This window comes from Schistocerca cancellata, chromosome 1 (genome assembly GCF_023864275.1).
Source record: "Schistocerca cancellata isolate TAMUIC-IGC-003103 chromosome 1, iqSchCanc2.1, whole genome shotgun sequence".
NCBI lineage: Eukaryota > Metazoa > Arthropoda > Insecta > Orthoptera > Acrididae > Schistocerca > Schistocerca cancellata.
Genome location: NC_064626.1, coordinates 1,097,614,443 through 1,097,627,992, shown reverse-complemented (window position 1 = coordinate 1,097,627,992; position 13,550 = coordinate 1,097,614,443). Strand labels below are relative to the sequence as shown.

Here is a 13,550-nt window from a genome sequence, read left to right as displayed (position 1 = left end):
TCACGGTAGTGGGTATTATATTCAGATGTTTTATGTTTTTTGCGTTATAATTTCTGAAGTTTTCCACACCCACGAGAATCCTCGCGTTTTTGGATCTATGGAACGAAAACTGAATCTAATCTAATCGAATAACTAACGAGCAGGCACTCAATCGAAGCGGGGAAGAAAGAAATTTACAGCACAACTTGACTAAAAGAAGGGATCGGTTGGTAAGACACATCCTGATACACGAAGGAACAGTAAATTTAGAAGTGGAAGGGAGTGAAAGGGAGTGGGAGGGAGTGGAAGGAAAGTGCAAAAATTGCAGTAGTTATTCATAGAAGGAAATGCTTGTACTGGTTGAACTACACCTGAAAGGTGCATCGAACCGACCTTCGCATCGAAGACCGCAACAACAATAATGCACTCTCAGATATCTTTACAACCTGTTGCCCTAAGTAGTAAAAAATGCCAGGAAATCTGTCACAGATGTGCATAAATGGTTCACACATGACCCACAAAGCTTAGAACTCTAGCGATGTTCTTTTTAATGTAAGTCAAGTAATTTTGAAGCAGAGAAAATCAATTATATTACACTGAAAAGAACGCTCCAGATGAACGAAGCCACAAATTTGATAACATCCTGAATTTACGGTATACTAACAGCTTTCTGGAGCAACGTCTTTCAATGGAAGGAGGTTTAAATATGTGATATCATCGCATCAGTAGCAAAGTCACGTCACTCAAAATCATAGTACCGGTACATTTATGGTCTCTCCGATTTTGTTACAATTTTTTTTGGATATAAAAGCATATCAGCTGCGTCCACTGATTTATTGGATATTTAACAGTGGCTGTTCCCTTCATCTTCAAAAAGTTACTAATCATATCCTAATAATTATCACTCAGTCTCTCTTGTACTCATCCTTACAAAACCAATACAGTACTGCGTCCAGCTAAAAATCTGTGAACTATCTATAAACAACTTTCTGTGAGACTTACAGTATGGTTTCAGATATCGTTTGTTGCACAGCAAAAGTAACTTATATTGTTTCATTTGTACTATCCTCATTTGAATCTCTGTTCTATGTTGATCCCACTATTATTGATCTCGACAAAACGTTTGACCGTCGGCCAAATGCTTCTGATTTAAAAGCATTTATTATTTTTATTTATTTATTTGTAGTATAGCATTACATATGAACGGCGACTAGCAATCGTGGATTACATAGTTTTACAAGATTTTACAAAAATATATTAATTTCATAGTTTATAATTCAAAAACTAAATCGATTTAAAAGAAGCTCTACAGCTATGGATTTAGAAGCTCAGAGCGCTCGCTGATCAGTTCCTAAGTAATAGAAAACAAACAGTGCAGCTCAGCAAAAGGAGATTAAATGTCTCTGATGTCACGCGAGGTGTGCCACACGATTCTGTGTTTGAAGCTTTACTATTCATAATCCACATTAATGAATTGCTTTTGTTAAGTCCACATTACATGCAGATGACACTATACTTGATACAACTGACAAAGACTTATAGTTAGCACCTCTAAAGCACCAAGGTAAGAATCACCTTACAGGGAGACCATATGGCAATCGGATTTCTACGATTTTTCTTATATCCACAGTGGACCATTTTAATCCATAATGGGAAATGGCTAGGGATATAAATGAGCTACAGCAAAATGTTTTGAACGAAAGATGTAGGTGGCAATGAAGGTCAGCATCATTTTTAAGGTTATTTGGAGGTTAAAGTGGTTTCTTAAAATGGGAACAGGAATATTTAAGATTTGAAAAGAGCGTAAAATTTTACATATAAAAAGATACATTGTTCAAGGTCATGGCAACGTTCAATGAAGGTCAAATAAGCAAGTATTTTTTTTAGTTCTAGTAGGGATTAACTCGAAATAGAATACAATCTATAATTGAGGAAACGCGTCTTATGGCCTGTTGTGATTATTTTGATATCTGGACTGTCCATTTTATGTTACAGGCAAAGTTAAGCAGCTGCCTTTTAGATATCCGATGTGCTGTCATACTGACTTCAGTCCACACGTTTTGGTCACTTAGAATTGTTTGCAAATCGCAGTCTTAATGTCGGCAGTGTCTCTCTACCTGAAAAAAGGGCATCTAAGAACATGATCAGTGGAACCTTCCTCTTCACATTCACGGACTGTTGTGTTACTACAACCCACTAGATGCAGATGTTTGGGATATGGACCGTGACTTGTTAATAGTTAAGTAGTGGCAACGTCGCGCAGTTTTGAACCTGTCCCTCATGCTTGGGAATATATTGGAAACTCGCCTTGAAGTGCTTCTTGTGTCCCAGGCAGACTGCCATTCATCTAACTTCCAGTCTCTTATATGTCTTACCAGTAACATGTGTTTCTGTGGTGTCTTAACACACGATCATAATGCTCACGCCCCAGCCAACACAGCGCCGCCCTACAACGTGCCACGATATCTACTGGACACATCCCGAGTATTATCAGTAAACCCTCACTAGGTGTAGTGCGAAAGGCACCAGTGATCCTCAGAAGCACGCTCGCTGAATTCGTCACAATATTCTTTTGTAGGTACCTAGCCTATGGCGATGCACCCAGAAGCTGGCAACGAAGCCCACAATGACGTTGAAGGTATCTTCGAGGTATGACCGCACCACACGCAACGGTAATTTATAGTCAGCAGTGCCAGTACGGGCAGTCTTGTGCGTAACTTCGGCCGCTTTCTAGAAAGTTTCTTTTCTCGTCTAGAAGAATGCCTAAAACTATAAGAACAGTGCTCCGTTTGACAGGTATTCCGTCAAGCTTCTGGAAATGCTTTCTGGTAAGAGAAAGTCTTTCTTTCAGAAGTATGTATGTGGTTTTATAAACAGCTAGAGTCAGTTTGTTGGTCTTGCACAACAGCTGAACATGAGGTAGCAAACTGTTTGCCTTTTCCTCAAGTGCCGGCCGCGGTGGTCTAGCGGTTCTGGCGCTGCAGTCCGGAACCGCTGGACTGCTACGGTCGCAGGTTCGAATCCTGCCTCGGGCATGGGTGTGTGTGATGTCCTTAGGTTAGTTAGGTTTAAGTAGTTCTAAGTTCTAGGGGACTTATGACCTAAGATGTTGAGTCCCATAGTGCTCAGAGCCATTTTCCTCAAGTATCCCAGGAGTATACAGTCGCAACTACTAGGATGCCATCTCCGTATGCGACAACACCTTGAATAGCACATGCCTCGTCTAACAGATGTAATAGGGGTTCTACACTAAGGTCCCAGAACTGTGGACCATTTATGGAGCCTTGAGGACACCCCTTGGTGACCTTTTTGATTACCTTTATCATCCCCGCTAGCCACTGGACGCTATGTCCACTACAATAATCTACAAAGCTCTCATACAGACCTTTGGGGACCCTGACATCTCGAAGGCGTGCAGGCCACCAAAGATTGTCGAATGAGTCAGCGGCGTCAATCATGAGCGCGACTGCGTACGTCGTTGTCGGATCTTCTACAATCTGAAGAGCTCTATTAACAGCATCATCTACAGAGTTCCCTTTCTGAATTCCTACTGACACTGGTTTATACCCAAGATCTTCATGTGCGTCTGCAACCGATTACACAGCAGACGTTAAGCAACTTTGGCCAATACGTTTAATATGCAAATAGGTCTGCAGATCTTCAGTGATGTCTGGTCTTTATCTTTTCCCTTTTTAATTACTATTGCTCTAGCTGTTTTCCATATCGGCGAATCCCACCTATTCGCAACGCCTCGTTGCAGTCAAATATTGCACGTTTAGTAATGCAGTCAAATATTGCACTATCAGTCAACCTACCATTCGCACCAGCTGCCTTTCCAGTTTTGAGCTTGGAAATTGCTACAGCAACTTCTTCTTGAGCGACAGATATCAAAACGTGTATCTGTTGTATTAGTTATCCAGTTCATTTATAATTTGTGGATATATTTTCGTAACTGTGTGTTTTATCACCAGGAAGTAGGGCGGTTAGAAGATATTCTGCTGACTCACTCTATCCATCTGCCTTACAAATTGTGGACATAGCAGTAGGTCCCTTAACCTTTTCAGTCAATAATTTATAAGGTTTTCCCCAAATGCCAAACTGCAGTTGCCTTTGCAGAAATTTCTCCCAGAGTGTTCTTTTAGTTTCCTGAAGCAACATTTCGGAGCACATCTTAAACTGCCATGTATTCATGGAGCCTAGCAATACGCTCTGATTGTCCTAGAGCATATTGATAAGCTCTTCTTCTCTATCTTACCCTTCGTCTCAGCGTGGAAAGTTCTGGGCTCCAGAAGATTGTAGCCTGACTATTTAACTTTTCTTAGGCGTGTAAATTTCAGGTCCTGTTTGCGAGATTTCAGTTACTAGCTGCGCAGTCTACATAACTGCAAGCGATTCCATTGGAAATCGTGCAAGGTAGCCAGCTAAGCCATCCCAAACTGCTTTCCTGATGTCCAACCCAATCCTGCTTTCCTCTGTTTGTCTCCCTGTATTATTTTCATTTCCCCCTAAGACGAAAATTGCCTTCCGATCACTGGATGTTAGGTACTGCAGCACTTGCCAACTATTAATCATAGCTGCTGCCATGTAAGTGGCTACACCTGCTCGTCCCTCGAATGTACCACAGTGACAGAACAAAATGTTACAAATCTGTTACTTCAAGGACAGCACCAAGCCAAACGCCCAGTGGCGGACATTCCACTGAACCCAAACCACCCACATTTGCGACTTCAGTGGTGTCAAGCCAGAGCTCACTGAGGGTGGTGGGGGCGGGGGCTGGGGGAGGGGGGTGAGGTCTGTTGTGTTTCCTAATGAAGGCTGGTTCTGTCTCGGTGCCAGTACAGCGCCTGCAACCAACCTGTCTGCGTAGTAGACACACTGAACCTACACCTGGAGTTATGGTCCGAGGTGTGATTTCGCATCACAGCAGGAACACACTCGTTGTTATCCCATGCACCCTGACTGCAAATTTGCACATTAATCTGGCGATTCTATCTGTTATGCCGCCATTCAAGAACAACATTCCAGGGGGTGTTTTCCAAGAGGATAACGCACGCCCACGTACAAGTGTCGTAACCCAGCATTCTAACATTAACCTGTCATCTTGCATTGTTAATCACTTACTACGTTACCTAGGCATAAGTGTTCCCGAAATTTTATTACTCCACGTTAATTGTTTTTGAAGTTGCGATTTTTATCCGCCCCTGTATATACTGCACACAAAGTCCCGTTTTAATTTGCGAATATAAATTCTTAATTACCGATCTTCTGTAAAAGATCGGTAACAAAGAGGGTTACATTTTTAAAAATTACTAATTATTTTTATCTTTATGTATTTTTACTCTTCACGGAAATGCTCGTCAAGCATACACCTTTGTTTAAAAATTCACAGCTTTGGATCAAACACGGGTTGTCCACCGAGCAGGTGACCATAAAATTACTAATAATACGTAACAAAATTTAACAATGATTAAATCCTGAAATTTACGTACCACAAATATAGGGCAATTCCTGTGGAGCAAAACTATTCTTATTTCCCAAAACAAGCAATCAAAAGCATCTGTGGAGGCGAAAGTAATGAGTCTCGTAGACTACATTTAAAAAAAATTAAAAATACGAACTGCTTCGTCCCTCCATATACTAAATTGTTTGCTAAACATGAAGGAAAAGCAACAGAACCATGAACTTTAATAGTCTTTTCATAAACATTACATACAGCTTGATATGAAGGGTACTAGAGTTAAAAAAGCCTCAGACAGTGACAAGCACCTTGGTTTATAATTATTTAACGTGTTGCCAGCGTATGAATATGGCGTGACACTAAGTTCATTTGCAAACGCCGGGTAATGAATATGCAATGTTGTTCGCTGTGAAGAAATTATGTTGTTACAGTAATGGCTTATTGTATTTCACACCTTTCTCATCATGTGGATAGGTCTTTGCAAATGTATGTGCTTATGTAAAAGATAATTCCAACAATCAATCTTATTTTCATTCTTCAAGGTGGACAAAGCATAAACAAAAATAAAGAACTGGCCACACATCTCCGTTACGTTATGACGGCGCTTGCAATGCTTAACTCAAAAGCTTTGGCGAACTGAAGGCCCAAATCAACATTGCACACAATGTCTTACAAAGTACAGATCACTCTAAAGTATTGCGATGAAAAGTTTCGGTCAGGTGGCTAGGCAGTTTCGTCATATATAGTGTGCGGACCCATGTACAACTAACACTTCGTTTTATTCAGACACATTTATTGAGATCGCTGACGGGAAACAAAATGGATAGTATCCTGTAAAACCTTTTAACTGTATAATAATAACCGGCGATAGCATTAGGCTGCTAACAGATGCCAAATCATTGAAAATAGTATAATGTTGAGAGGCTGTGGAAGGTAGGACAGCAACTTCATTCTGAGAAATAAATTTAGATTCCGTTGCCAAATCTAGGGCGACTGTAGGAAACCAACTAAAAACCACAATATGAAAAGAAGATATTGTCAAACCTTTACGGCCTTCACTTCCAGTAAGTGATGGGAAGCCATCGCTACTATTTTTTATAGGTTTTTGTTCACTTTACATTTTCTGCAGTACGTCTCTGTGGTTGAAACTTTGATGAATACTGAATCAACTTCTTATTTTCCGATTAAACTGAAATTTTGTCTGCATGTATGGAACTGATGATACTGATGAATATCACTTACGACAGACTGAACACGACTACTTCAAAATCGATATCTTAGCGCTTCACAATTTCCTCATTTCCAATTATAGAAAAAATTCTTTTTTTTATAAATTGTTGCCTAAAGTTGTTTTTAATCCGTTTCACTGGAATAAACAGCTTTACACTAATAGAGAAAAAGTAAAGAAAACAATATTTCTTCCGTACGAAAATCCTTATTTGAAAACTATTGTGAATGTATTTTACGAACAAAAAAATGGAGAACAGTATTTTGGCTCTTATAAGAGTCGAGGGGGCATGAAAGGGAAGCAGTGGTTGGGAAAGGTGTGAGACAGGGTTGTAACCTGTCCCCGATGTTATTCGATCTGTATATTGAGCAAGCAGTAAAGGAAACAAAAGAAAAATTCGGAGTAGGTATTAAAATCCATGGAGAAGAAATAAAAACGTTGACGTTCGCCGATGAAATTGTAATTCTGTCAGAGACAGCAAAGGACTTCGAAGGGCAGTTGAACGGAATGGTCAGTGTCTTGAATGGAGGATATAAGATGAACATCAACAAAAGCAAAACGAGGATAATGGAATTGAGTCGAATTAAGTCGGGTGATGCTGAGGGAATTCGATTAGGAAATGACACACTTAAAGTAGTAAAGAGTTTTGCTATTATGGTCGAAGTAGAGAGGATATAAAATGTAGAATGGCAATGGCAAGGAAAGCGTTTCTTAAGAAGAGAAATTTGTTAACATCGAGTATAGATTTAAGTGTCAGGAAGTCGTTTCTGAAAGTATTTGTATGGAGTGTAGTCATGTATGGAAGTGAAACATGGACGATAAATAGTTTGGACAAGAAGAGAATAGAAGCTTTCCAAATGTGGTGCTACAGAAGAATGCTGAAGATTAGATGGGTAGATCACATAACTAATGAGGAGGTATAGAATAGAATTGGGGAGAAGAGGAGTTTGTGGCACAACTTGACTAGAAGAAGGGATCGGTTGGTAGGACATGTTCTGAGACATCAAGGGATCACTAATTTAGTATTGGAGGGCAGCGTGGAGGGTAAAAATCGTAGAGGGAGACCAAGAGATGAATACACTAAGCAGATTCAGAAGGATGTAGGCTGCAGTAGGTACTGGGAGATGAAGAAGCTTGCACAGGGTAGAGTAGCATGGAGAATTGCATCAAACCAGTCTCAGGACTGAAGACAACAGCAACAACAATGCAACCCTTTCAAATCTCACCTATCGCCTCCTCCTCCGCCTAGCCCACGCTGTTTAACGATCTCTGGTACAGAGATCAACACGTTATTCCCCACTCTTTTGGCTACAAAATCATTTTTTAACATAATCTCCATTCGATGCGACGGCCATACGCAACCTTACAGGGAGGGCTTGTCCGCCCGCAATGTCCCACTCTACTCTTCGACGTCGGCGTCAACGTCTTGCTGCAGCAATAACCTCTTCCATCATCCAACTACTGCTGCTCGCGAAGTGCATCCTTCATTGGTCCACGCAGATACAAGTCTGAAGGTGCGAGATCCTGGCTGTAGGGCGGATGAGGAAGAACATTCCAATGCATTTCTGTGAGCTCCTCTTGGGTGAACAGGCTTGAATGTGGCCTTGCGTTGTTCGGATGATGACAGACGCCTCGCCCAACGACTCGCAGGGCTTTTGTTCACTGCTAGGTCTTTGTACACATTCTCATTCTGTTAGCGCCTATGAATATCAGAGATGCTATCGTTTTCCACCAAAAGAAACTTAGTGACAGTTCTGTGCTTGGAACGCACCTTTGTTACAGACGCTATTTTGAAGGCTACGTATAAGGCCGCCACCTATCGGAAACTCCATGAAACTATAGGAGCTGAAGCAGGCATATTCCACGATGTCCCACAATAAATTCCGCATTGTTTTACCCGAAATTTGCCGAGAAAAAAAGGTTGTTTAATTACTTATTGAACGCCTCTCGTATAAACACACTGCAACGTTCACAGAACAGCTGCGTTAACTGCAGTTTCAATGACGTACTTACATCTTAGCGCGCGTTCTCTCCTACTTTTGGTAAAGTTGCTCTCCATAACAGAAACTTCGTTACCCAAACAGTAACGTGTCTACTCCAACACGCCTGACAACAGCCGTATTATCTCCTTTCCTTTGGGCGAGCTACTATTCCAAATGGCGGCGCAACCATTACAAACTGGGCAGCAGCATCATAACGGTGTAGCTGCTGCCGCACATTCGTGAAAGCTGCGATACCAAATGGGTGAACGACGTATTCAAGCGATGAGCTCGTTGCTCATCAGTGTGAGGTATAATAGCTGTTGTAATTGAAATAGAAGCTCCATCAAAGTTCTCTCAGCGTCAGAACACAGACATTTATGAAAATACATGATCGAGGAAACTAAATTTAAAAAACGGGACGAGGACAAGTGGCGCAGAGACGTGCTAAACTTTGTATTTTTCTAATTCCGTAAAATTTGATGCTTATTCTGAGCGAATTCCGTAGACAGATGGTAAAAGCCGTTTCTTCACACTATTAAGCGCTTATTAGGCGACATCTCTCGACAATTTTACAATATAAAAAATTAGTGAGATTATTTTTTGTCGAGCAATGTTTTTCTTTAGCCCGGCTCATTGATTTTGCAGAGAACTTCTAAGAATACCAGTACACACCTGTCTTTTCTTCGATATTCGAACTATCATATAACCAAGTGAAATTTATTCCAGTGAGTCAAGAATATTATAAGAAAAGAAGATATTTTGTACAAGAGGAGGAACAGTTTCTCTTTCACCGCAGAAAGTCTCATTTTAGTAACACCCAAAACAGACATGGATAGATTCATGGTGTGTGTGTGTGTGTGTGTGTGTGTGTGTGTGAGAGAGAGAGAGAGAGAGAGAGAGAGAGAGAGAGAGAGAGAGAGAGAGAGGGGGGGGGGGGCGCGAAAGCAAAGCTTGTCAGGCATCAATATACAGAATAGGCTCATGCGCCGGGAAACAACCTTTAGTGATTAGCGTACTGAGGCAGCTGATAGTGAAAATCGTTAAGAGTGTGTACTGTGCATTGAACCGGGGACCGAGAAACGACGTAGCCCTCAGTGGTTCACAGCCCCACAACAGGCTACAGCAGTCCACTCACCTCCACCTCGGTAACACTTACGTCTTGTTCGAACCTACTGCTAACAAATCTACCCGCCGCCTTTGAATTGCTTCGATGTCATCCTTTAATCCAAACTGGTAAGGATCCCGAGCACTCAAGAAGTGTTCAATCATAGCTCGCATTAGGGTCCTATATGCTGTGTCTTTCACAAATGAACCTCACTTTTCCAAAATTCTCCCAGTACACCAAAGTCAACCACTCGCCTTCCTAACAACAATCCTCACATGCTCCTTGCATTTCATATCGGTTTGCAATGTTACGCCCAGAAATTTATACGACGCGACTGCATCAAGTAGGACACTACTAAAGCTGTAACTGAACATATAGGGTTCGTTTTTCCCACTCATCTGCACTAACTTACATTTTTCTACTTTTAGAGCTAGATGCCATTCATCACACCAGCTTGGAATTTCATGTCATCTTGTATCCTCCTACAGTCACTCAACTTCGACACAATGATCAACAAACGATCCGAGATTGCTGCCCACCCTTTCGCCAGATCATTTATGTATACAAGGTGTTCGAAAATTCCTGTTACGAACTTCTGCGAAATGTAGAGGGAAGTGAGAACATAATATTTAAATACGAAGCCATCTCCGGAAACGTACCGTTTCCGTTCTACGGCGGATTCAATTTAGATGTGTAACGCGTCCACATCTGCTGAGGGATTGAGGAAAGTCTCAAAGCTGCTTGTCCTGGTAAGCGATAGAATGGACAGGATGAGATGTACGACGTCGGACGTTCAGCTGATGTCACTTAACGTCTGCCTTGCTGCGAGACTCCTGCACATACAAATGAAGATCTGCTGGCACGGGTTCCGGCCGCTGCACTAGAAATTGAAGAGATACAACTTGGGACGGAGAGAGTGTACCAGGACATGCTTCGTAGATACAGTGTCTGTAACATCGAGCCACATCGAGCCGCTATTGTAATGCATCAGTACTACTCTGTACGTACAGTTCGCGCGATTCTTTTTTGTCTTGGAATAATGTAAAGATGTAATGATTAAGTGTTAATGCAAATAAATGTGCTTATGCGTCCGCGGCTCGTAGTCTTGCGGTAGCGTTCTCGCTTCCCGCGCACGGGGTCCCGGGTTCGATTCCCGGCGGGATCAGGGATTTTCTCTGCCTCGAGATGACTGGGTGTTGTGTGTCTTTCATCATCATTTCATCCTCATTCACTCGCAAGTCCCCGTAGTGGTGTTAAAGAACTTGTGGAGCGGCGGCCGAACCGCCCCGCGAGGGGTCTCCCGGCCACCAATGCCATACGCTCAACATCATTTAATGTGCTTATGTGATAAATAGACGTTTCGTTATGTTTCCTTTCGAATTATTATCTAATAATTGAACTGTTTCACGCCTAATTCAGTTCCTCAAGCAGAAGTGGGTAAGTTAAACATCGGAACTTACACGGTCGTAGAATGGAAACGGTATGTTTCCGGACATGGGTTCCTATTTCACTTCCCTCTACAAGTCCTAGAAGCTGTATCGCAGATAACAGCGGTCCTGTCACACTTCCCTGGGGCACCCCTGACGATGCTCTTGTCTCTGATGAACTCTAGCCGTATTTGGAAACCAATTCCGTATGCTCGTACCTTCGTTAACAGTCTGCGATGAGGCACCATTTAAAATGATTTCCGGGAATCTAGAAATACAGAATGCGCCTGTTGCCCTTCATTCATTGTTCGAAGTATGTTAGATGAGAAAAGGGCAAGCTGAGTTTGCACAAGCGATGCTTTCTGAAACTATGCAAATGCGTGGACTAAGCTTCTTGGTCTCGAGAAAATTTATTATATTCGAATTGACAATACCTTCAAGGATTCTGCAGCAAACCGCTGTTAGGGATATTTTGGTCGCTCAAAAGTCTCGTTTTCAGAATTTCTGGGAGAAAGAGGGCTGTGGGAGCCGTTTTTTTGGATAAACACCCACTCAGAAAAAATATGAACAGCCGACACTGACCTGTAGTCGGGCCAGAAGCGCGGTCGCGGGCTTTGCGGAATATAACCTGAACAAAAGTGTACCATGTGAGTCTTCATTGTGTCACTAATCAGTACCCTCACTTGATTTCCACGATTAGTCACTTCTGAGATTATGGCGGCTGCCAGACTGGTGAGATTCTACTGTAATGTCAGAACACAAGTAGAAGATAAAAATCTTGAATGCTTGGTCCTCCGCAGCTTTAACATATTTATTGTACGACACTGTACACAATGAGCCGCACTTTCACTGCTTGTCAAACCGGTATTCGGGGTATAACTCTTCGTCAGAGCTTAGTCCACGCGTTTTACCCTCTACTCTGGTTCTGAAAGAAAGAAATTATGAGATCAATTTAATAAAAGAGGTATCAGAAATTAATTAATTATATAATATTTTGAACTGTTTCCACAGAAAATACATCTGCCATTAAAGACATATTTTAAAATCGTGACGAACTAAAGAACAATGTTGATTCCGCTCAGTTGCCCGAGGACACGGTTTTTTATTTTAGAAAAGGAAACGTTCTACGGCTTTCGAATCTTTTCACTTGCCAAGAATCGTACCAATAACACGACTTCTCCACTTAAGGCAATCTCACTTTACGAAATATAAATGGTCTTCATGGAACTATTATTAAGGAGTGTTTGTTAATTACAGTTAATTAGGTGCTAATGGAAGTGAATTCTACTTACCTTCCCATTCGGCGAACTCTTCTTGAAAACTCTGAAACAGGAAAGAACTGCATTTCAGAACCATCTTTAAGATCAGTAACTAGTTTTACACACACACACACACACACACACACACACACACTCTCTCTCTCTCTCTCTCTCTCTCTCTCGTTTCTCTAGTTGCAACCTTTTTCTTGGGAGCTCGGGTCTCGAGTACTGAACCGGCTTGTCTAAGGACTAGTATTTTGGATCCGCCTGAAGCCTACTTTAGTACTCACACGTAACGTTTGCAGTAGCGCTTTACCACTGCTGGATACAGTGTTCCATTTCGTTGCGCTTTATTCTGATTGTCTAGAATGTGAGATGCAGCTGTTCCTGGTCCAGCGCGAAAGCTATCTGTGATTTTTGGAAACTAAAGCTCACTATCGACATAAGTAGCAGTACAATGTCCGCCCCGGTAGCCGAATGGTCAGCATGACGGACTGCCGTCCTAAGGGGCCCTGGTTCGATTCCCGGCTGGATCGGGGATTTTCTACGCTCAGGGTCTGGGTGTTGTGTTGTCTTCATCATCATTTCATCCCCATCCGGCGCGCAGATTGACCAATGTGGCGTCGAATGTAATAAGACCTGCACCAAGGTGGCCGGACTTGCCCCGTAAGGGGCCTCCCGGTCAATCACGCCAAACGCTAATTTCCTTTTCCATAGCAGCACAGTAACTACTGGCAGCGACTTCAACGTGATTTAGTATTTCAGAAAAGGCTTCAGAGTACTGACGACATTTGTACACTCATGAGATGTTCTCAGTCACTCTTCTGTATAAGCAAGAGTTTTGTCGTCTACGGACGGTATCATAAGTCGTGAAAAGAGAACTCTGACTACCTTCAATGCAGAGAACGGTTGTGAGACAACCAAGTCTCGGCTTACATAATTTACGTCAGTTAAACAGAAGAATACTGAAGATAAAGTGGGTAGATCACGTAACTAATGAGGAGATTCTGAACAGAACTGGGGAGTAGAGGAATTTGTGGCACAACTTGACTAGAAGAAGGGATCGATTGGAATGACACGTTCTGAGGCATCAGGGATCACAAGTTGAGTAC

The 13,550-nt window shown here is 42.0% G+C and overlaps 1 protein-coding gene across 1 annotated transcript in view; it reads right to left on the bottom strand.

Moving 5' to 3' along the window:
• The window catches only part of LOC126091850 (beta-arrestin-1), a 468,408-nt gene that overhangs the window by 98,531 nt on the left and 356,327 nt on the right, over positions 1 to 13,550 (bottom strand). Inside the window, exon 3 of the mRNA XM_049907116.1 lies at positions 12,472 to 12,502. Within this exon, the coding sequence (XP_049763073.1) occupies positions 12,472 to 12,502 (31 nt within the window). The remainder of the gene's footprint in view (positions 1 to 12,471; positions 12,503 to 13,550) is intronic.